The 25,190-nt window shown below is 48.4% G+C and overlaps 1 protein-coding gene across 1 annotated transcript; it reads right to left on the reverse strand.

Annotated features, from left to right (window-relative positions):
* Positions 1-1,517: 1,517 nt before the first annotated feature.
* Positions 1,518-16,286, reverse strand: LOC139831833 (uncharacterized). The gene is made up of 4 exons (XM_071821181.1): positions 15,991-16,286; positions 15,203-15,573; positions 1,655-1,737; positions 1,518-1,571 (listed from the first exon to the last, which is right to left on the reverse strand). The coding sequence occupies exons 1-4, from the start codon at positions 16,284-16,286 to the stop codon at positions 1,518-1,520; spliced, it is 804 nt and encodes a 267-aa protein (XP_071677282.1).
* Between the last annotated feature and the right edge of the window lie 8,904 nt (positions 16,287-25,190).

The following is a 25,190-nucleotide window of genomic DNA, read 5'->3' on the forward strand; positions in this document are numbered from 1 at the left end:
CTGGCAGAAGCACCAAAGGGTATTACGCATGTGTACATTGTGATGAAAATCCTTGCTTTGAGAAACTAACCAACAAAATTGGTTATGTTGGCCATCATCGATTCCTTCCCATAGATCATCATTACAGAAAGAGTAGAGTTTTCAATGGTAAAATAGAGGACAAAGATCCACCAAGGAAATTCACACAAGAAGAAGTATTGCAGAAGATAGACATAGTTAAGGATACTGAACCTGGTAAAAACCCTGCTCGTAGGAAGCAAAAACGTACAGTGGAAGGTGAACCAAACTGGCACCTCAAGGTTAGCTTCTTTGATCTACCATATTGGTCAAAACTGAAATTTGTGCACAACCTAGATGTGATGCACATTGAGAAGATTATATGTGACAGTATCCTTGGTACCCTTCTTGAACTAGAGGGAAAGAGTAAGGACACACATAATGCTAGAGTGGATCTTGAGACAGTCAATATAAGGAGAAAATATTGGATGGAACCTGTGGGAAGTAGACATGCCAAGCCACATACACCATGGACACTTACTAAAGAAAAGAAAAGAAAGTTGTGCAGGTATCTTGCCAATACTAGGTTCCCTGATGGATTTGCTGCAAACCTGTCAAGATGTGTGGATGTGGATGGTGGTAAAGTACATAGTTTGAAGACACATGATTGTCACATACTGTTGCAACGTGTGTTGCCAGTTGGTCTTAAAGGTGTTGCACCACGTGAAATTTATGAGGCAGTAGAATAACTGGGAAGATTTTTTAGAGAGTTGTGTTGCAAAACACTGAGACTTGATTTGCTTCATAGAATAAAGGTTGAAATTGTTTTAATTCTTTGCAAGCTTGAGAAGTTATTCCCCCCTACTTTTTTGATGTCATGGTCCACTTAGCAATTCATCTACCTGATGAGGCAATTCAAAGGGGGCCTGTTCACTATGGATGGATGTATCCTATTGAGAGAAGACTAGGGTACCTAAAGAAAATAGTGCGCAACAAATCTAGACCAGAAGGTTCAATTGCTGAGGGATATATTGTTGATGAGTGTTTGTCATTTTGCTCAAGATATTTAGATGATCACATTGAAACGAGGTTCAATAGAGCTGAAAGAAACCAAGATGATCATCGAATAGTTGGACGACATGAGTTTGGTATCTTTTCTGATGGGGCTAAATGCTTGGGGAAATCATCTTTGATGCATTTTGAGAAAGAATTCGACACCATGGTTTGGTATGTTCTATCTAATTGTGATGAGGCTGAGAGCTATATAGAGTAAGCTTCATTTATCTAATTCAATCTTTATTCACACTTTTCCATTATACTGATTGGTATGATTAATACTTATGTATTTCATTTATAGTAATTGCCGTGATGAATTAAGGAGAAAGGGGGTAAATAACCTGGAGAAGGTGGTTCAGAAAGAATTCCCAGGCTGGTTCAAAAACCATGTGAGTAATATGGAAAATGCACCAGAAGATTTGCACTCACTAGCAAATGGGCCAGAACCAAGGGTAGTAGTACATTCAATCTGCAATGTTAATGGTGCAAGATTCCGAACTGTAGCTCATGAGAAGCATCTAAGCAGTCAAAATTCAGGAGTTATGACTACGACATCTATAGGTGACAATGAACAAGAAATGGAATACTATGGTGTTCTCACTGAAGTTCTTGAGTTGCACTTCTTTTTCGCTGTAATTGGTTTGGCCTTGCAAGCAGGACTTCCAAGATGAAGGATGATGGATTCTTCAAAAGCGTGAACACTGCAGTTTTATGGTGTAAGCATGCCCCTTTTATTTTGGCTAGTCAAGCTAAGACATGCTTCTACTTGGATGACACTGAATTTGGGGAGCCTTGGAAGGTGGTTCAACTCTTCAGAGATAGAAATGTGCACGATGTTCCAGAAAAAGATGCACAAGGGAGCAGCAATGCTTCTCAAGAAGACAGTTTTTCAGAAGATTTCATTGTCCATCAATCTGAGAACAATGAAGATGAAGCTGAATTCGAAGATCAAGAGGTTGTTTCATTTGATGAAGTGGTACATATTGATGCTCATATTGTTCATGAAATATTACAAGGAAGAAGTCATGAAGTAATAGACAGTAGTGATTTGTCTTCACGCTCACTGAACTATAATTACAACATAGTTGTCCTAGCATTCCCATAAACCATGTACCTGATATGGTAGATCAGTTGTCATGACCACGGTGACGCTTGCGCTCATTGTTGTCCCAACTAGGGATGAGTGCCCTCTGGGGATGCAGTCCCTGGTTCACTATAGTCACTGTCGTTGCCTAATCGACGGTACCTCGGAGGAGGGATCCTCACGAGGGGGAGAAGAAGTAGGGACCATAGGGCGGAGTGCACACGGGACGGTGGTACGCGAGTTACCCAGCTTCGGAACACCTGCACGATGACAGGGCCTACTGCTGCTTGTCTGGAATTATCTGGGTGCTTTCGTGTTGTTACAATGAGTTGTGGTTGTGTCTCTAGGGCTCCCAGGATCCGGCCTATAAAGGCGCACGGATCTAGGGTTTACATGGAGAGTCCTAGCCGGATTACAGATAGCCTAGCTACGGTACAATATCTTGCCGTGCACGTCACGGATCCGCCTTCCATACACGTCGTACTGGATCCGGGTTCCTCATGGGCCTCCGCGGATCCGGGTCACTCCTAATGTCGGTACGGATCTGGCTTACTGATCCTGGGCCGGACTTCTTCCTTCATGATCAACAGCAACTGGGCCGCCCGATGGGCCACATGCCTCATCACCGTCTGTGGGCCACCCGGGCTTGCCGGATCTAGGCACTGTCGATGGTACACCCATGAAGTATACCCACAACAGTAGCCCCCAGAGTTCTCCGAGTTTCGCCTGCAGTTTCCGCCATGCTTGCACCTTAGGTTTCCGGCATCGTTGGTAATGCGGAGAAATTTGAAGAACTCCAACTTCACATTTTCTTCTTTCCTAACCTTTAGTCAGAAAATCCCCCATCCCGCGGGACTTCATCCATCGACAGTTTCAAACATGTCTCCGGGTTACTCCCCTGCTTGTGAATGAGAATCTTATCTTCACGCTTTTACCCGGAATCTTAATAGACTCAAACGGTTCCGTCAATCCTGGCGCCATTTTCGCGCGATTTGTGCGGTAACTTATCTCTAGCCATTTTTACCGTTAGGGTTTGGGACACGTGTCACGCATCCAACGGCGCGACGTTTGCGTTCCGACCACAGGATGCGGAGCACGAATCTCGTCCCTCAGCCTATAAATATCCGCCGTCGACCCTAACTCCTCATTCACCCCCCTTTCTTACCTCTCCACGCAGCGCCGCTCGCGAGTTCTTCCTCCGCCGTGCCGGAACCCGCCAGAAAAGTCGCCGGAGCATCGCCGAAGCGAGTTCACCACCGCGGTGTTCTTCGTGTTCTTAACTCCGGCGAACCACCGCACGTAAACCTCGTCGCCGGCGACTCCGACCACCGCGGAATCCATTAAGGTAAGTTCTCCGAGCTTTGATTCTTTGCCGTAGTTGGTAGGAATGATCGCTAGGTTGACGATGCTGGATCCGGCTAAAAAATGTTTCCGCCAAAACCTTTTCTTCAGATGTCTTCTATGACTCCGCCTCCGACTTCAGACCCTATCATGGCGACCCCAATCTCCTCCGCCCCTCCACCCTTCGTTCCAATCCGGCTGGATCCTTCAAAGGATTCCGGCAAGGAGGCTGAGGGGACCTCTGCTCACCCGGAGAAAACCTCCGGGGCGGGTCATACGGAGCACCAGGCGGAAGAGGTCGCCAAAAAGTCGAAAGCTCGCCAACGAGACTCCGAAGCCAAAGGGAAGTGGTGGCCCTGCACCACCACCGAGATGGAGCTGAAGAACCTCGAGGCGGAGGGTTTCCTGCAACCCGGAAGCTGGAGGGCAGTTCCAAATGAACTAGCTCCAGCTCCGAGGGACAACGAGATGGTGCTGACGAAAGCACTGGTGGAGCGCGGTTTTTCATTTCCGCCTTCGGACTTCTTCCTGGAGATTCTGAAGGCGTATGGACTCCAACCCCACAACATATCTCCGAACAGCGTGCTTGCCATCTGCAACCACGTCACCCTCTGCGAAGGCCATCTCCGGGTAACCCCCGAGCTCTCTCTGTTCCAATATTTCTTTACTGTCAAGAAGGAGAGGATCCGGCAATCCGCCGAACTCGCTACATGCGGATCCATCACCTTCATGCTCCGCCCCGGCCGCGTCTACCCCCCTACCGACCGCCACGAATCCGCGCGGTATTGGTCCGGAGGCTTCTTCTACCTGAAGGACGTCTCCGACCCGGCGAGCGACAGGAGACTTCCATTATTCAAGAACAGCCCCGCCAGTGAAACTCCGGCATGGACACAGTGCCCCCACTTCTCCGACTCGCCTCAGCTGACCCGCGCTGTTAGGCGGATCTGCAAGCTCACGGAGGAGGGGCTGACGGGGAAGGACTTAACCCTTTCCTGGTTCACCAAGCGGATCCAGCCGCTACAGCATCGAGACCGCTTGATGTTCCACTACACGGGGCGCGACGACCCAATGCGCGCCACCAAAGACAATCTCTCCGCCGACGCCATCGACAAGAGGATCCGGGTCCTCATCAAAATCCCACGTGAACTCCATGTTCACGTGTGCAACAAAGACATCCACACAAATGGATCCGGAACCGCGGTACATCGTCTTGACTTTGGTCTATTGCTTTTCTTCAAACTTTTTTGTCTAAGTGTTTAACTTTGCATTAGCTCGAGGCGCTTGAAGAAAACGAACTCGGAACTCTCCTCCGGGTTCCTTCCACCGGCCACGCGGATCCGGAAGCTGCATCGGAGGCGGAAGCTCCCGAGGCCCCACGCCCGGCCAAGAGGAAGAAGCCAGCTCCTTCCAGCCCTTATGCGAAATGCGCCCGCGAAGTGCTTAGCACTGCGGCCACCCGGAAAGCGGAGGCGGAAAAGAAGCGCCTTTCTCTGATCAATACGAGCAACAAGGGGCAGCCTGCCTTCCAGCATTTCTTCAAGCCTTCCGGGTAAGCGCGTACTTCCGAGATCCAAGTTCCGGTTTTACACTCAAACTCTTATACTTTTGTGTTTTTTCTGAAGCTCCGGAAGCCAGCCCCCCAAGGCCCCAAGGGTCTCGAAGAAAAGAGCCAAGCCATCTCCGGCTTCCATTCCTATTACTCCTGAGGTTGAAGCTCCGCCCAAGGCTTCATCCGCCACCAAGCCGGATCCGAAAGATGTCATCGACCTTGATGACCTTCCTGAGGATCCCGCTCACCATGGCGACTCCGCCAAGGGGACCTCCTCACCCATTCCTCCGCAAGATCAGCCAAGCTCCGCTTTCGCGGGGCCCACAGGAGAAGAACAGGAGCAAAAGGCAAAGCTCCTTCAAGTTACCAACGCGACTCGAGTCAACCTCCAACCAACTCCGTCCCTTCAAAAGCTTACCCTTGCACAACGTCACGCGGAAGTTTCCGCCATGCTGAACAAAGTGTGGGGAAAGCCGGACGAGGAGGTGCGAGAGCTCGCCGACCTGGAGGACAACCTGAAGGATTTTTTCGCCAAGCACAAGGAAGTGCGGCAGGTGATACTAGCCCCCAAGCATTGGGTGATATATTTCCGTGTAACATGTATTAGCCGATGCTTTCCCAAAATGTACCTTTAGGCGGAAATTTGAAATTTTTATCCCAAGACTTTGAATTCTTCGCTAGCCACCCAGATTTTAATATCCGACTAACTCTTTGCTGCTTCGTAGACCACGCGGAAACTGCACGAAGATCTGCTCGTGCACGTGCTGGAGCAAATCGCGGAAATCGAGGGGCTGCGCCAGCACGCGGAAAATAGCAAAAAAGATATCCAGCTGCTTGAGACCCGCCTTCAAGGTACGAGATCCGGGTCTTTACTTTTTGCGCTGACATAGTTGTTCAGGATGCATAACATGTGCAACTTTCTGCCTGCAGAAGAGACTGCCAAGCACTCCTCATTTGATGAGCTTTCCGCCAAGGTCAAGGTGCTTAAGGCGGAGAACGAGTCCCTCAAAGCCTTCATTCAAGAATCATCCAGTAAGGAGACTGAGGCGAGGAAAGAACTCTCCGAGAAGCATGCCCGCGACCTGGCGGAGCTGAATGATAAACTGGAGAAAAGCCAGGGCCGCGTGATTTCCGCGGTTGCCAAGAACAAAGTCCTGGAAGCGGAGGCGGAGGCCATCGACAAACTTATCTTCCGTAAGCGTTTTTCCGCGTCGTTGCTCCGAATTTCTCATATGTTTTCTCTCTAACGGAACTGGACCTCCTTCTTCCACAGCAAGCCTTGGCTTCGAATGGTCAAAAGAGTCGAACCTGAAGAGGACAGAGGCATACGATGAAGCGCAGATTTCAATTGATGCGTTATTTGAAGCCTGTCGCGGAATCGCCAAGACTCTGTCTCTGAAGAAGGCAAAAACCACGATCATCGATACGATGACCAAACTTATGGAGCAAGTGCCGGATTTCATCAAAGACTGGCAGAAATCTTCAGCACGCGGAGTCGCCTCCCTAGTCCTGGCCACCTGCAAGGCTCACTTCCCCTCGCTCAACATGGCGGATGTTGCACGCGGAGCCCCCAAAGGTTCCGACATGGGTGCCCTCCTCGCGGAAACTCAAGGCTATGAGCAGTTGTTTGTCAGGCGAGTGGATCACTCGTTCTGGTATAACAAACACGATCTGCCCGAGGGATTTTCTGATGCAGAGGAGGAGGAGGCAGGTGAGCCAGAGTATTATGGGGAAGGCTCCGGGTCAAGCGGCGAGCATTCCGGAGGAAACTCTGGCGACGACTCCAAAGCCGGATCCGGCGACAGTGACGACGGCTCCACATACCAGGAATCTGAAGAAGAGGACTCCGAGTAGAGTTCCTGTTTAAACAATGAGACAAGTTGCATCATTTTGGCCCCAGAGTGGGTTTGTAATAAGACTTTAAATTCTTAAGTAGCTAGGAACGAAATGATTATGCATGGGGCGGAAACACTTATCCTGCTATCCGTTTAATGTTATGTGCATGTTTCGTTTTCTGTCAGAAAGCAAGTGCTGATTTCGTTGTTTTCCGGCTTGCCCGCTTGACCTTCCGCGAGCCGGAAGACCTTAGCCGAAAATGCTCGCCAGCGGCGACGAAGCCCAATGGCAATCCGTCAATAACCGCGGAAACAAGCCCCCAAGCATAGGTGCCAGAAATCGCTACTAGGAATCCACGAGTTCGCAACAGACAACAACTTAATCAGAAAACTTAAGCTTACATCCTAAAGGACGATTTTTGAAAAATCACAACTTTTATACACGCCTAGGCGGAAAAATCCGGCTCTGCGGTTTTAGTCGGAAAACATACATGATCCAAAAATGAACAAGTAAAGGAGGTAAAAGACTCAGAGTGAACCATAGGCTTTATTTCATTGATCATGTATAACTATTACAGAGTTTGTAACTCGGAAAATATATGCTAAGTGTAGAAAGGACGTAGCTGTGCGATGTTCCAAGGGCGATCTGTCTCGTCGTAGATGTCATCCGGATCCTCAAGCTTGCGTTTCCGGTGCCAATTAGCAGGTCTATCCTTCAGCTCACGGAAATCAACAAGGTAGTACGACCCGTTATGAAGCACTTTGCTAACGACGAAGGGTCCTTCCCATGGAGATTGCAGCTTATGGTCTTTCACCTGTCGAAGGCGGAGGACCAGGTCTCCTGCCATGAAAGAGCGATTCCGAACTCGACGACTGTGATAGCGTCGGAGCTTCTGCTGATAGATGGCAGAGCGCTGATCAGCTAGATTCCGAGCTTCCTCGATCAGGTCCACAGAGATAGGCTGCAGCCTCGTCAGCTGTTTCTTCATTGTAGGCGGAAACTCGCGGCGAATCGTGGATGATGTCGGAGGGAAGCACGGCTTCGGATCCGTATACCAGAAAGAATGGGGTAAACCCTGTTGATCTGTTAGGGGTAGTTCGTAAACTCCACAGAACAGCTTCCAACTCATCAGCCCAAGCTCCAGCTGCTCGTCGCAGCGGTTCTTCAAGGCGCGGCTTAATTCCTGATAATATTAGACCGTTAGCCCTTTCAACCTGACCGTTGGATTGTGGATGAGCCACAGATGCAAGGTCCAGTCGAATCCCTACTATCTCGCAATAATCCCTCAATTCTCCTTGAGCGAAGTTTGTGCCATTATCTGTGATTATGCTGTGTGGGATGCCGAATCTCATCACGAGGCTGCAGACAAATTTTAGTGCTGTAGCACCATCGGCTTTTCTCACTGGCTTTGCCTCGATCCACTTGCTGAATTTGTCAACAGCGACCAGAAGGTATTCAAAACCGCCAGGAGATGATCTTTTTAACTTACCAACCATATCGAGCCCCCAGACCGCAAAAGGCCAGGTGATAGGTATGGTCTTCAGCTCTTGGGCTGGAGCATTTGGTTGAGTAGCGTAGTACTGACAACCTCGGCAGGTTTTTACCAACTTGTCAGCATCTTCTTTAGCTGTGAGCCAGTAGAATCCTAGCCGGAAAGCTTTGGCAACGAGGGACCTGGGAGCAGCGTGATGCCCGCAATCCCCTGCGTGGATCTCTCTGAGGATTTCAATGCCATCTTGATTGGTGACGCATTTGAGAAACACCCCTGCTGCACTTCGTTTGTAGAGCTGTCCATCAACAATTGTGTAGGTTCTCGCTCGTCTGACGATCTGTCGCGCGAGGACCTCGTCCTCTGGCAACTTCTGATCGATGAGGTAGTCCAGGAAAGGCTGTGTCCAAGCCGGAATGATAGCCAGCACCTCCCTAGCCGGAGACACTGCCACCTCTGGGTTTTCCGGGTTAGCGCCCTTAACTGAGGGTATCCGGAGATGCTCCAGGAAAATGCCAGGCGGAATTCGCTTCCTGCCAGATCCGAGCTTGGATAGCATGTCTGCCGCTGTGTTATCGTCTCTCCTAACGTACTTGACTTCGTATCCGAGGAAGCACTTGGCGATCTCATCAACTTCGTCTCTGTAGGCAGCCATGACGGAGTTTCAGGCGTTCCAGGTTCCGGCTACTTGTTGTGCCACCAGGTCGGAATCTCCACAGCATATGATGTGCTTGATCCCGATTTCCTTAGCGATGCGCAGACCGTGTAGTAGAGCCTCGTATTCCGCCATGTTATTTGTAGCTTCGAAGTGGATCTGCAGAACGTACTGCAGTTCTTCTCCGGTAGGGGACTTCAGGGTGACTCCGGCTCCTGAGCCTTGATGCTGCTTGGATCCATCGAAGTGCATGACCCATGTTTCTGGTTCCGGCTCCAGACTTGCATCCGGAGCTTCTGTCCAATCTGCGACGAAATCTGCCAAGACTTGGGATTTAACCGCAGTCCTGGGCTTGTAAGCGATGTCGAAGGCGGATAGTTCAATGCCCCATTTAGCCGTACGTCCTGTTGCGTCAGCGTTGTTGAGAATTGTTGACAGCGGAGCCTTGCTCACAACTGTTACTGGGTGCTCTTGGAAGTAGTGTCTCAGCTTCCGGCTGCCTAGGAACACTCCATAGGCTAGCTTCTGAAAGTGCTTTGACTCCGTCAGCACCTCGCTAATGTAGTAGACAGGTCTTTGGACGTCATATTCATGACCTTCTTCCTTTCGCTCCACCACGATGACGAGGCTGATGACTTTGTTGGTAGCTGCCAGATAAAGGAGCATTGGCTCTGACTCTGCTGGGGCTGCCAAGATAGGTGGGGAGGTGAGTATTTCCTTCAACCCCCGAAGAGCTGCGTCGGCTGTGTCGTCCCAGACAAAGTTGTCTGTTTTCTTCAGCAGCTTGTACAGAGGTAGCGCCTTCTCGCCATGACGGCTAACAAACCTACTGATTGCTGCGACGCAACCAGTTAGTCGTTGCACATCTTTGAGACAAGTTGGCCGTTTGATACACAGGATTGCCTTGATCTTTTCCGGGTTAACCTCAATGCCTCTGTGAGAGACTATGAAGCCAAGGAGTTTTCCGGCTGGTACGCCAAAGACGCACTTCAGCGGATTCAACATCATCTTGTACCTGCGGAGATTGTCGAAGGTTTCTGTGAGGTCGCTGATCAAGTCGGATCCTTTCCGGGTCATGACCGCGATGTCGTCGACGTAAGCGTGCACGTTCCGGCCAATTTGGTCCTTCAGGCACCGCTGCATCGTACATTGGTAAGTGGCACCTGCATTTTTCAAACCAAAAGGCATAGTAATATAGCAGTAAGTACCAAACGGGGTAATGAATGAAGTCGCCTTTTGGTCGGATTCCTTCATCCGGATCTGATGATACCCGGAATACGCATCAAGAAAACACAGAAGTTCCGCCCCCGCCGTCGAATCAATGACTTGGTCAATGCGCGGCAAGGGGAACGGATCCTTCGGGCAATGCTTGTTCAAGCCAGAGTAATCAATGCACATTCTTAGTATTTCAGTGTTCTTTTTGGGTACAAGGACGGGATTCGCGACCCAATCGGTATGGATGACTTCTATTACAAAACCTGCTTCTAGTAACTTTGCTAGTTCCATTCCTATGGCGCGACGCTTCTTATCTCCAAAGCGTCGCATAGCTTGCTTCACCGGTTTAGCCCCCGGATTTATGTTGAGGTAGTGCTTGGCGAGTTCCCTAGGTACTCCGGACATGTCAGAAGGTTGCCATGCGAAGATATCCATGTTAGCGCGGAGGAACTCGACGAGCGCGTCTTCCTATTTGGGGTCCATGTTGGCTCCGACTGAAACCTGCTTCGAAGAGTCGCCTTTGATCAGGTCGTGCTTCTTGGTTTCTATCGCGGCCTTGAAGGAGGTTTTCTGCTCGGAGATCTGCTTCTTGGTGGTCTGCATCTCAGTCGGATCCACCGCGGCTCTGTAGCCTTTCAGCTCTTCTCCAGATATCACAGACTCTGCAAAGGCGGCTTCGCCCAACTCGCACTCATGAGCCTTTTTGTAATCTCCGGATACGGTGATCATACCTTTAGGACCCGGAATCTTGAGCTTGTTGTAGATGTAGCACGCTTTTGCATGGAACTTGTGGTAGGTGGGCCTGCCGAAGATGACGTGGTAGGAGCTCTTGAAGGGCACAACTTCAAACGTGATTTTCTCTTCGCGGAAATTATGAACATCGCCAAAAGCCACGGGAAGTGTGATGCTGCCGAGGGAATTCGCCTTCTTACCCGGAACCACGCCATGAAACTCAGTGGTACTGTGTTTAAGCTGTTCCTTGGTGAGGTTCATCCGCTCTAGAGTCTCCAGGTACATGATGTTCAAGCTGGCTCCGCCATCCATGAGGCACTTGGAGAAGTCATACCCGTCTATGCGGGGACTTACAACCAAGGCGTAGCATTCCTTTGGCACAATTGCGGGGTGATCCTTCCTATCAAATGTGCACGGGATTTCCGACCACCTGACGTACTGCGGCACAGCCGGAACTATGGCGTTCAGGATCCGGGTAGCTGACTTGGAGGCACGTACTGTTGGGGTTCCGAGGAAAGTGTGGTAAGCCCCCACGCTCTTTTTGTCGAATGGATTGGATTTACCTGCGGATCCTGCCTTGGGATCCGGCGAGTTATCATCCTCATCCATCGCCTCAGAACTATCTTCCTCTTTGTCCTTGTTCTTGCCCTTGCCACCTTTGCCGCGTGGGCGGTGCTTCCGGGCGCGCTTGTAACCTGCCTCCGGGTCGTTCTTTAGATCATTGACCCACTTGCAGTTGCGGTTGGTGTGAGTGGACTTCCCTGTAACCGGATCCAGGTGGGCCAGGCAGGGCATGTCTCTGTACTCCTCGTAGGTTTGCGGGGCGCGGGATCCGCCAGCTGTGACCTCGGAGGTATGCTGCTGACCCCTGCCGGCTCCGCCTCCACATCCGCGTCCTCGTCCGCCTCCTGAACCTCCGCGTTGAAACGCCATGGCGACCATCTCGGATCCGCCACTCTTCTGGTCATCAGGGTTCTTGCGCTTATGGCTGCTGCTGCTACCATTGTCACGGTTCTTCTTTTGTTGATGCAGTGGGATTGCTGTAGCTGCGAGATCACCGCCTACGTCGTCATCGGCGGCAGTGTGATCGCTGGCGATGGTGATCATGTCGTCCAACGTCAGTTTGTTTGCATTGACCAAGCAAGTTAGCTTGTGTCGTAGCAATCCTCCTCGCTACAAGCCCCCAATGAAGGCGTGCATTGCTGTGCGGTTGTCGACGTTCTCGCACTCGTTTCTGCATGCCAACCATCGGGTGAGGAAATTCCTCGATGTTTCGCCCTTCTTCTGGATACATGCCTGCAGGTCGCTTGTTGTGGCAGGTCTCTTGTAGGTGCCCCTGAAGTGTTTCTCGAAAGCGTTCTTCAGGTCAAACCAGCAAAAGATGGAATTCTGCTCGAGGTCGCTGAGCCAGATCCGGGCTGGACCTACAAGGTACAACTGGAGCATGCGGCAGGCGATGTTAGGTGTTCCTCCGGCAAAGGTTACTGCATTATAGTAGTCCTCAATCCAGGTATCCGGCCTTTCGGTGCCATCATAATGCTTCAGATTTCCGGGTAGCTTGAGGTTCATCCTTGGCTTTGGTTCCTCTCGAATCATCCTACCAAAGCACTTCGGACCAATGTAGTCGGTTCTGTATTCGTTAAGGCGATCCCGCGCGTCGCGCGGGCCGTGGCGAGGAGACTTTGAGCGAGAGCGAGATCTCCGGCCATTGCCTCCGCCTCCACCTCCGCCGCCACCGCTGGGTGGTGGTGAGGGAGACCTTCGAGGTGGGCGGTCCGATTTCTTGCTTCCGCCATCTGATTCTCCTCGGCCTTCCCGGTACTGGCTCCGGCTCCTGTGGCTGCCTTCGCCATGGCGCTGGCTGCCCTGGTCGTTCCGGCGAGGCTCTGGGTCGCGGCTCCGGCGAGGCTCTGGGTCGCGGCTCCGGCGAGGCTCTGGGGCACGTTCCTCATTCCGACTCCTCCTGGGCTCAGGCTCATGAACATTGTTCTGGTTCCGGCGAGGTTCCGGCGAGCGCTCCCTGTTTCTATTTCTTGGCAGCACGTTGTCGCGGATAATAATTCCACCATGCCCTGGGGGCCTGGTGTTTCCGGCTGGACTACGGCGGCGAGGGGGTCGCGGGTAACCGTTGGGCGGAGGAGAGGGGTTGCGATATTTGTCTCGTCCAGGATACATGGCATCCTTTCCCTTCCTTGGATCCGACGAAGGCGTCTTTGATGGGACGGGGATCGGATTTGGGTGTTCCCTGGTTCTTCTTCTGCGCTCCGAGGATCCGGTGTGTGATTCGTCATCGGGAGGCCGATCGGCGCGGGCGTCCTTCTGCGCGGTAGATACACAGTTATCCGGATTGGATTCCAACCTGCGCGAAGTATCCGCCTTGCTTTGCTGCTGCATTGCTGAAGCGACAAGTGTGCGGAGATAGTTGATATCAACCTCTTCGTCCTTCTTCTTCAGCAGCTCCGCGGCTTTTAGCATGTTGTCCTTTGGGGTTTCCAGCGGCCGGTGCTCTGCGGGCGTGGCGAAGTTGATCCTGCGAGGCGGAATTGCTTCTCTAACAATTCGATCGGCCTCCGCCTGCGCATCAGTCATCTTTACTTCCCACTCTTTCGCCATGCTCTTGACCTGCTCGAGTGTGGCAGTAATCTCGCGATCCTGTCTGTCGAAAGTTTCCGCCAGACCTGCAGCTTGCTCCCTTTCTTCCCTTAATGCGGCTTCGGTATCGGCGAGCTTCTTGGCTGTGGCCAGCATTTCCTGTCTGGTGGCCTCTAGAGCCTCCAGATCTGCGGCGTCGCCCGGGGTTATAGGTTTGTTAAGAACTGCTCACGCCACCATCTCCTCAGCTGACAGGATTTCCTCCGAGGACGAATCCCTGTGGGGTCGCACCCGAGACATTGGAGATCCTTGTTGGGATGGTTGAGGGTCGGATTGGCTGGTCGGCTCTTCAGATCCAGTTTGTCCCAGCGCTGCTACCGTTGCGAGAACCTGCTTAGGCTGGGCGGAGTCGACTTCAGGCTGATCACCGAAGCCGTACTCCCCTAGCTTGCGAACGAAGTCATCAGACTCCATGGAGGGGGTATCTCCCAAAATTGGGCTCAGATTGCCCAAAATCGACTCTTCAACCAGAGCTTCGCTTCCTCCGGCAGGCTCAGCCTGATCCGGATCTGCGCCGTTTTCCGGTGCCCCTACCTGCTCAGGACCAGCTCCGTCTTCTTGAGGGGCGGTTCCGGCGGTATGGGCCAAGAAGTGTACGAAGTGGCACCTCTGCTTTTCTAACACCTGGGAGACCCAGGCGGATCTGCATTGGTCTTCCACCATTGTTTCCTGCACAGGGGTGGATTGGGTGGGCTTTGAAAATTCCAGATCCGAGGCGGAATCTTCCTTAGGAAGCTCCTGCATCTCAGATCGGATCTTCGCGACAGCGTCCAGCTTTGCGGCGGTCGCGTCTGCGTTACTTACCAGTGGGTTTCCGTCGGAATCGACGGTTTCCCCGATGAAGATGTGTATGCCGCCAATTGGGACGATGGAGAGCTTGACGGGGTTTTTCCTAGCCGGAATCCAACACTCATCCGGAGGGACGATCGGCAGATTTTCGGCGTAGAGGACGCGCCCCACAGCGATGGTGTCGTCGTAGCTTCCCATGGCGGAACCCTCCCGGTTCCGGCCTCCAGACGCCACAGGCCCCACGGTGGGCGCCAACTGTCGTTGCCTAATCGACGGTACCTCGGAGGAGGGATCCTCACGAGGGGGAGAAGAAGTAGGGACCATAGGGCAGAGTGCACACGGGACGGTGGTACGCGAGTTACCCAGCTTCGGAACACCTGCACGATGACAGGGCCTACTGCTGCTTGTCTGGAATTATCTGGGTGCTTTCGCGTTGTTACAATGAGTTGTGGTTGTGTCTCTAGGGCTCCCAGGATCCGGCCTATAAAGGCGCACGGATCTAGGGTTTACATGGAGAGTCCTAGCTGGATTACAGATAGCCTAGCTACGGTACAATATCTTGCCGTGCACGTCACGGATCCGCCTTCCATACACGTCGTACTGGATCCGGGTTCCTCATGGGCCTCCACGGATCCGGGTCACTCCTAATGTCGGTACAGATCCGGCTTACTGATCCTGGGCCGGACTTCTTCCTTCATTATCAACAGCAACTGGGCCGCCCGATGGGCCACATGCCTCATCACCGTCTGTGGGCCACCCGGGCTTGCCGGATCTAGGCACTGTCGATGGTACACCCATGAAGTATACCCACAACAGTCACAATGCGGGCGAGTTCATAGGTGACATAACCATCAATGGAAGCATACTCCAGGTTCATATCGGATAGAGGCTTCCATTCCCAGAAATTATGGCCTTCGAGTTTGTCGTAGTCATGCACAAACTTCTCCTTCATGCCGGCGTACTTGGGGTGGATGAGCTCGGAAGCCATAGTAGCCATGCCAGCCCTGTTGCCATAACCTGGTATTTTCAACATATCCTGGAGGTCCAGATGCTTGCCAGGTGGAATATACAGCCATTGCTTGTAAAGCAACTTGTGGTCAGTCCTTATGTCCACACCTACAAATGTGACATCCTTATTCTTCAGGAATTGCCTTAGCGGGTATATATTGTCCTGGCACCTACATTGCAAAAATTACAGTAAGAATTGGCAATATGGAACTCATAAGTTCATGAAAAAGCAAGCCGGGCTTGCAACATTTAAAGATCAAGAGGTGGAGCATGTGTTAGTTCGAAGTGTTACATATTATGCAGAGATAAAAACTACATATAATGGCCACGCAGGAACACTCTCTACTGCTAGAGATGCAGACATAAAATCAGTAACAATATTAAATTAGTGACTTAGATCAGATCAATTGCAGATATGGTCAGATTCGTTAACATATTTTGTACCAAATCGGCTGAATGTGTACATGTACTACCAAATAGACTGAATCTATATAAATATAGTACGAAATCGGCTTATTCTATAGAAGTAGAACCAAATCAGCAAGAGATGGAAGACCAAAGAATAGTCGAATCTCCAGAATACATACCTGATCAAGTGGAAGATGGGAAGGTGCTCCCTCAAAGCTATCTGCATGACCGCAATTTTTTCCTGCCGGAAGTCGTACTCAAGGTCGAGGACGACAAACCGGTACCTCTCGTACTTGAGCCACTCCAGGTACATGTCGAGGATGCATTCGATGGTGCTCATCTCATTCATGTACATAGCTTGGATCGAAGTGTCGCCATGCGCATGGAACTGGTGAACCTCCGTGGTCCGCTTGCCGTCGTCCTTCTCTCTGATGGGCGGCTCGAAGTTGTTGGTGGATGATGCTGCCCCTCCCATGGTGTGTTAGCATTGGCGGAGAGAGAGGATGAAGAAGAGAAGGCAACCGAGGCTCTTGAGAACTGCTTCCTGACAAAGCGGAACTACCAAGAGAACTAAGTGGGGATGAGAATAGGGGTTTTTTTACAGTCCTTCCACATGTGACAGAGTCTCTGCTGAGGAAGACAAGAAGGAAACTCGACAAGGATTCATTTTTTTCCAGGTTTATTTATTTTTCCTTGCGCATTGAAACCAGGTGTACTGACTCCTATCTACCCTGCATTAATCCAGGGCTGTAACTACCGGCCCAACCGTGCATTTCATTATTTGTTTTTCTATTTAGTACAAGTAAAGTAGTAATTAACGAACTCCCATATTAAAGGGTCAGACACATTAGTTGTATACCAGTATAACTACACACATTAAATAAGTTAAATCAAACTTTCAAACGATAATTTGATAGCACAAGATCACACCTCAATGTCTTACAACCAATAACCCATCTTGTAATGGTGCACAAATAAAAGTCTTCAACACAAATATGAAATTATTCAGGACAAATAAAATTTCCCTAAAACTACTCAACTTTAATATCTGGAATGTGGAAAACAAACAGATAGGTGCCATGATCACCAAGGTAGAGCATCATGAGCACCTTGTGTCCAATTTCCAACTTAGCTTCATGCGCCATGAACTTGTCCCATCTGTTAATGCAGACACGTCCATCATTTTCATCAGGAGAAGTGTTGTACATCGATGTCATCCTTGTGCCAAAATTACCAACAAGCGTAATACCATCACTAATTGTCATGTCTTGGGGAAGTAGACGATGAGGCAGTTTTTGTTGGAAATTTTTTTTAGACTTCACATAAAAGATAAAAAATTATATTAAAGAATAATTAATTAGTACTTACCACAAAATTCTTGTTTAAGTTGGACCAATTCAACTTATGCAGCAGTCCATAAGCTGTTCCAAGATTGTAATCTCCTGCATCATTATGGTCTACATAAACTTCAAGCTTGTTGACCTTCGTAATGACCGTTTCCATCATTTTCCAATTAACATCGTTTCCAACAGTTGCAATGAGGTTATCAACTATTAGTCTCTCTCGAGCACCCAAATTGTAGTATGCTACAAATGAAATGTGGTACACAAATTAAATTATGCATACATCATTTGGCACATTAAATTAAATCAACAAGTATATATTTATGAAACCTATAATGGAATTAATTAAGAGATAGAGATATATTACTTGGATGAATGATAGGGTAATGTCCAGAAACAACAGGGCTTGAATCCAAACCCTTCAATTTATCAATGGAGAAAAACACCTTCTGGCCAATATGAATGCAATATATTCTACAAAAATCCTCCCATGCATCACCACTAACGGTAGTTGTTTTTGCTTCATTCGTAACCATGAACACATATTCAAAATTCTCTGGTGTAAGAAATGAAGCATGGAATATCTTCTTTTCATCTTTATTCACTCCGTATTTTTTGAGGAAAAGTGATCTTGCGTAGCATGGTAGAATCTACATGTATAACACAATTAGAGGAGGCAGATGCTTGAATGGAATAATAACAGATCACATCCTACAACATTTCTTTAGTACATGTAAGTCCCCTAGGTATGAAATAATAGATTAATGAACATACGTAAACTATGTTCGAGTTCATATGGATTTGGATAACAAATCGTACCGTCCTCTTCTCGAATCCAGGACGTAGGGTAAAATCGAAAAACTTTTTCATCAAAGTCGCGGCAGCGCACAAACCCTTAGTGTCAAAACAAACACCACACTACATAGTACACAAATATGATTGTGAGTGCAATCGCTCAGATCTACAAAACATGCCGACTATTGTCAACCCAAAGAAAAAAGTACCAACCAGATCGAGGTGATCTCGCGTTGGGTAAGATACATACCTCCACATTCACCATAGCTCTCCTTCTGTACGTACTACCACTGCGACTACGTCGGTAGATGAAAGAGAGGGAGGACAGAAAAGAAGAAGCTGGCTGCGACTTCAGTAGAGGGAGCATGTGATCCAGATCGTCAACGGGCCTTATATATATAGCTCCCAAGATTGTGTGTATTGCTCCGAAGATTGTGCTTATTGTTTTTTCACCTAACAACAAAATTTGCTCCCCCAACCCACAAAAAAAGGTCATGTTATTTATTTCCATGTCTATTTTGCAGCCGATATTCTGCCAAAAAAATTAAGAAATTATTTTTGGAAAGTAATAACTACTAACCTTTTGCGGCAGATTTTCCTCTAGTGCTATGATATTGTCCACAATTTTTTCCATGCATGTTATTTTTAATCGAAGTTATTATCCACACATTCACCAAAACTCAAGATTTCAGAATAATTCAACCTAGGTTTGAGTTTTTCTTGAATGTGAATTCAGTTTGGTTTGAGTTCAGTTTGAGTATTTGTTGCGTGTGAATTCAATTTGAGTTTTGAGTGTTTCCTTTTTGGAGTTCATCAAACCAAAATGGCTACATATCATGGTTTCATCATTACCAATGTGGTGATGCACCCCTTTGCCAAATGTCACACCATTTGGACTAAGATATATCAAAAAACTGTGCACGGTTGTCTGTTTAGGGTAGACGGGCATGACCGTTCAACTACACACTCCTCACTTCCTCTAGTGCTATGATATTCTCCACATTTTTCCAAGTCTGATATTTTTTATCCAAGTTATTATCCACACATTAACCAAAACTCAAGGTTTCACAAGAATTCAACCTCTTTTTAATTATTTTTGAAATTTAAAGTGCTTGGTCAAACCTGGGTTGACCAGAGCCTACAAAGGGCTTGCCAATGTTTTTTTAAATCACACCTGCTTTTCTGGGGAATGTGGTGATGCCAAATCGAACCAGCATGTGCTCCCAATGCTATGAGTATCCTGCTTGGTACTTGCTTCGCAAATGGTAGCCTCCAGTTTGAGTTTGAGTGTGAATTCAGTTTGGTTTGAGTTCATCAAACCAAAATGGATACATATCTTGGTTTCATCATTAGCAATGTGGTGATGCACCCCTGTGCCAAATTTCACACCATTTGGACTAAGATAGATCAAAAAAGTGTGCACGGGTGCCTGTTTAGGGTAGACGGGCATGACCATTAAACTACACACTCCTCACTTCCTCTAGTGCTATGATATTCTCCACATTTTTCCAAGCATGTTATTTTTTTTCCAAGTTATTATCCACACATTGACCAAAACTCAAGGTTTCACAACAATTCAACCTCTTCTCCATTTTTTTTGAAATTTAAAGTGTTTCGTCAAACCTAGGTTGACTAGAGCTTACAAAGAGTTTGCCAATGTTTTTTTAAATCACACACACTTTTCTGGGGTAATGTGGTGATGCCAAATCGAACCAGCATGTGCTCCCAATGCTATGAGTATCCTGCTTGGTACTTGCTTCACAAATGGTAGCCTCCAGTTTGAGTTTGAGTGTGAATTCAGTTTGGTTTGAGTTCATCAAACCAAAATGGCTACATATCTTGGTTTCATGATTAGCAATGTGGTGATGCACCCCTGTGCCAAATTTCACACCATTTGGACTAAGATAGATTAAAAAAGTGTGCACGGGTACCTGTTTAGGGTAGACGGGCATGACCGTTCAACTACACACTCCTCACTTCCTCTAGTGCTATGATATTCTCCACATTTTTCCAAGCATGTTATTTTTTTATCCAAGTTATTATCCACACATTGAACAAAACTCAAGGTTTCACAAAAATTCAACCTCTCTTTCATTTTTTTGAAATTTAAAGTGTTTGGTTAAACCTAGGTTGATCAGAGCCTACAAAGAGCTTGCCAATGTTTTTTTAAATCACACACACTTTTCTGGGGTAATGTGGTGATGCCAAATCGAACCAGCATGTGCTCCCAATGCTATGAGTATCCTGCTTGGTACTTGCTTCACAAATGGTAGCCTCCAGTTTGAGTTTGAGTGTGAATTCAGTTTGGTTTGAGTTCATCAAACCAAAATGGCTACATATCTTAGTTTCATCATTATCAAAGTGGTGATGCACCCCTGTGCCAAATTTCACACCATTTGGACTAAGATAGATCAAAAAAGTGTGCACGGGTGCATGTTTAGGGTAGACGGGCATGACCGTTCAACTACACACTTCTCACTTCCTCTAGTGCTATGATATTCTCCACATTTTTCCAAGCATGTTATTTTTTATCCAAGTTATTATCCACACATTGACCAAAACTCAAGGTTTCACAACATTTCAACCTCTTTTTCATTTTTTTTGAAATTTAAATTGTTTGGTCAATCCTAGGTTGACCAGAGCCTACAAAGAGTTTGCCAATGTTTTTTAAAATCACACACACTTTTCTGGGGTAATGTGGTGATGCTAAATCGAACCAGCATGTGCTCCCAATGCTATGCATATCCTGCTTGGTACTTGCTTCACAAATGGTAGCCTCCAGTTTGAGTTTGAGTGTGAATTCAGTTTGGTTTGAGTTCATCAAACCAAAATGGCTATATCTTGGTTTCATCATTACCAAAGTGGTGATGCACCCCTGTGCCAAATTTCACACCATTTGGACTAAGATAGATCAAAAAAGTGTGCACGGGTGCCTATTTAGGGTAGACGGGCATGACCGTTCAACTACACACTCCTCACTTCCTCTAGTGCTATGATATTCTCCACATTTTTCCAAGCATGTTATTTTTTATCCAAGTTATTATGCACACATTGACCAAAACTCAAGGTTTCACAACAATTCAACCTCTTTTCCATTTTTTTGAAATTTAAAGTGTTTGGTCAAACCTAGGTTGACTAGAGCCTACAAAGAGCTTGCCAATGTTTTTGTTAAATCACACACACTTTTCTGGGGTAATGTGGTGATGCCAAATCGAACCAGCATGTGCTCCCAATGCTATGAGTATCCTGCTTGGTACTTGCTTCACAAATGGTAGCCTCCAGTTTGAGTTTGAGTGTGAATTCAGTTTGGTTTGAGTTCATCAAACCAAAATGGCTACATATCTTGGTTTCATCATTACCAATGTGGTGATGCACCCCTGTGCCAAATTTCACACCATTTGGACTAAGATAGATAAAAAAAGTTTATACGGGTGCCTGCTTAGGGTAGACGGGCATGACCGTTCAACTACACACTCCTCACTTCCTCTAGTGATATGATATTCTCCACATTTTTTCCAAGCATGTTATTTTTTATCCAAAATATTATCCACACATTGACCAAAACTCATGGTTTCACAACAATTCAACCTCTTTTTCAATTTTTTTGAAATTTAAAGTGTTTGGTCAAACCTAGGTTGACCAGAGCCTACAAAGAGCTTGCCAATGTTCTTTTAAATCACACACACTTTTCTGGGGTAATGTGGTGATGCCAAATCGAACCAGCATGTGCTCCCAATGCTATGAGTATCCAAATTGTAGTTGCTTCACAAATGGTAGCCTCCAGTTTGAGTTTGAGTGTTTCCTTTTTGGAGTTTATCAAATCAAACTGGCTATATAGCATGATTTCATCATTACCCATCTGGTGATGCACACCTCTGCCAAATTTCACACCATTTTGACTTTGATAGATCAGTGTTTCACCCAAGTCTACCAAGAGCTTGTCAAAATTTAGTTAAATTCAAGTTGATGCTCTATGGTAATGTGGTGATCCAAAATGCCAACAGCATGTGCTCCCTATTTTTTGAGTTTCCTAATTGGTACTTGCTTCACAAACGAAACCCTATCTTTAATTTGAATTTGAATTTTTTGATGCGGAGATCGTTTCGTGGAAAAAAAAGTACCTCCTAAAAATTGACTAAAAATTTGGGGTTCCCTCCCTTTTTTCTTTTCACCCGGCCCGCCAAAAACAGCACTCACGTAATTATCTCCTCCCACCGCCTCTAAATATAAATACTCGCGCCCACCCATCCCGCAATTCAGTTCCAGCACCGTCTCAACCACGATCTACGCTGCTTCCCTCCACGGCGCGAAACAAGATCTCGCAAGGACGTCGGTGCCGATAGGCGGCGGATCTCGAGTTCATCTTCGACGACATGGCGCCTGGAGTACTTCAAAGCAGGACCATGCGAACCACTCCTAACCCTACACCTAAGAAAAAGGCTGAAGTCGCAGGTCAATTCCATGTACTCTTCCTACCTTCTGATTCATGTGCTACATCTACAGATTATGTGTGTGTTTTGTAAATTTAGCACTGCATCGTTTCACCTTTTGGTCTCAGTCCTGATCATCGTTTTGTAACTGCCATAGATCAATAATATGAGAACCAGGAAAGTGGAAGAAGTTGAAATCCACGCAAAAAAGATCTGAGTCTCTCACATAAGCAGTTTCATACTAGATAGGCAGCTCTGTCTTTCATTTTATTCACTTTTATAAGTCATTTTCGATAGTTTCATCAGTTAAATCTACAACATATTGTGCCTACATTCAACACAACTCCTTTTTCTCAATTTGTACATAGGTCATTTTTATCTTAAGTCGTAGATCCGGACATGTTGGGGGGATGACCCCCGGTATGCCAAAGGCATGCCGAACCGGATGGTTTGAGCCATCAAAGTACCGGTTTAAAAGTTATTCCAGATAACAAGAATTGGTTCTGTGCAAAGTGAATCATGCCGGTATCCCAGGAGGGGTATACCGGAACCGGCTAAGAAGGTACCGGAGTACCGGTACAGACTACACTGTAGCACGTCGGCAAGACTGGTCAAAGATTCTCTCGAGAGCTAGAGGACAAGGATGAGCGAAGCACTTCAGCTTTAAATGAAGCCCTGACGTCTAAAGCAGATGATGACGTAAAAGGTACCGGAGGATGTAACCGCTCCTGATTAAAGACATACCGGCGTCACCGGTAGCCAAAGTGGCTTTATAAAGTAGTTTGTCTAGTCAAAGATGCCATTAGGGTTTCCTAGGGTTTCTTCCCCTGTAAGCCACCCTCTCCCCTATATAAGGAGAGGGATCACCCCCGTGTACGGGTATCTTGTAACGTGTTACGTGTATCCAGAAACCTGTAACCTCTTGTGATCAAGGAATAGAGAGATCTGAAGGGGAAATAGTTCTTGTGTTCTTCTTCTTCTACCTCTGGCCTAGGCCAAGTTCTTGAGGAAAGCATCTGGAATCCATCCCTACCTAACCAAAAACCCTCCCCCGAATCCTCTAGCGCACATTCGGCCCCAACTTAAGCCATCCCATGGCATCTGTCTGTTCACCACGACGACAGTTGGTGCCCACCGTGGGGCCAGCAGCTGCGCTTGCTGGAGTTCATATTCGGGCGGGCCTCCTCACCATCTCCGGCGAGCGTGTCGTCACTACGCTCGTCGACCGTGTCCTCTCGACGGACTTCATCAACGACAACACTGGCTACTTCGCCAACGGCGGTAAGTTCCCCAAGAACAGCAGCATCATCGAGTTCGGCAGCCTCCGCGTCTACTACGGTACCGTTCCCGAGCGCCAGTGCCTCTCGCCGGTGATGGTGGCTCCGGACCCACCAAGGTCTGCAGTTCGCAGCGGCCACGCTGCCGGCAGCGTGGAGGTGCTGGTGGTTGGTGCGGCTGGCGCCGGCAAGGAAGCTGCGGCGGAAGGCGCTGGACAGACAAGGTCTACGCGCACGGCAAAGCCACCGACCGAGCGCGACCAGGAGGTTGCGGGTACATCTGCAGCGCCACCGGAGACTCCTCTCCAAGCAGCCATGAACGTGCTGGCGACGCCCATCGCGCAGAACATCGATCCGGCAGCGGCTCAGGCGGAGCTGGAGGCGCAACGTCAGAAGCTGCTCTCCGGGGGCGCGGACATCATCCGGGTGCAGCGCGAGCTGAACCTAACCCTACGTGAGTATAATGTTGCCCATGGCTTTGCTTCTGTTAGCGCTCAGCCTGCTAGAGTACCGGAAAACCGGCTTAGAGCTCGCAATCTAGATCAGGATCTGTGTAAGGAGATTCTTACCGGAAAAAGTGCCTCTGCATCTTTGAGCATTGTAGAAAAACCTAAGTACAGTAGTCCGAATAAAACCATAAAAGCTGCTAGGGCTGCTGTAGAGCTGTGTGATTCGCTTACCGGAGATGCTCTAGCAAAACAACAAGATCGTGTTCGGGAATTGCTTGACATAATACAGGAACAAAATGCTGAGCAGCTTGCTAAAATGAACAAAGCTGCAGCGTCGAAATCTGTGCGTTCGGCAAAGAATGCCGGAAGCAAGTCCCATGGGCAGGCATCGTCCCCCCATCCGGACAGAAGAAGAGAAAAAGATGTGAATGCACAGCAAATGACTGTGTATGATCCGGTACTTGCCGGAAAACAACAAGCCGGGCGACACGAGGCCGGAAGAAAAAGCCAAGGGGCAGTTCGTGGCTATGCCGGAAATGGCTATGCCGGTAGAGGTGAAGCCGGGCAAAATTATCGCGCGGCAAGAGCAGCGTATGATGAGGAGGAAATGCCTCCGCCAAGGTACCGGCAGGCAAGAGCCGCGGTACCGAAACGTTACGATGAAGCTGATTCAGGAGCTGAAAGAGTCGCAGCCTACCGGAACCCTTTGGGGGTACGCGTAGGAGAAAGATGCCTGCCAGACCGGGATGCGAGGCACAGGCTGGACAGAGTATATTTATCCGAGATGATCGAGGCAGAAGGTCCTCCGGGCCCAAAATGCTTTGGCCCGCGAATCATGAAAGAGGAACCACCGGTTCGCAACTTCCAGTTGCCCCGTGACACAAAAACGTACGATGGCACCACTAAGCCGGAAGACTGGCTTGCGGATTACGTGACCGCAGTATACGTCGCTGGCGGCGGAGGAACCGTGGCAGGTGGAGGAAACCGGTGTTGGGCCGTGAGAATCGTACCATCCTTCCTGGTAGGACCGGCACGCATTTGGCTTAACAACCTGCCGGCAGGGAGCATAAATGGCTGGATAGACT

This window comes from Lolium perenne, chromosome 5, assembly GCF_019359855.2.
Source record: "Lolium perenne isolate Kyuss_39 chromosome 5, Kyuss_2.0, whole genome shotgun sequence".
Lineage (NCBI taxonomy): Eukaryota > Viridiplantae > Streptophyta > Magnoliopsida > Poales > Poaceae > Lolium > Lolium perenne.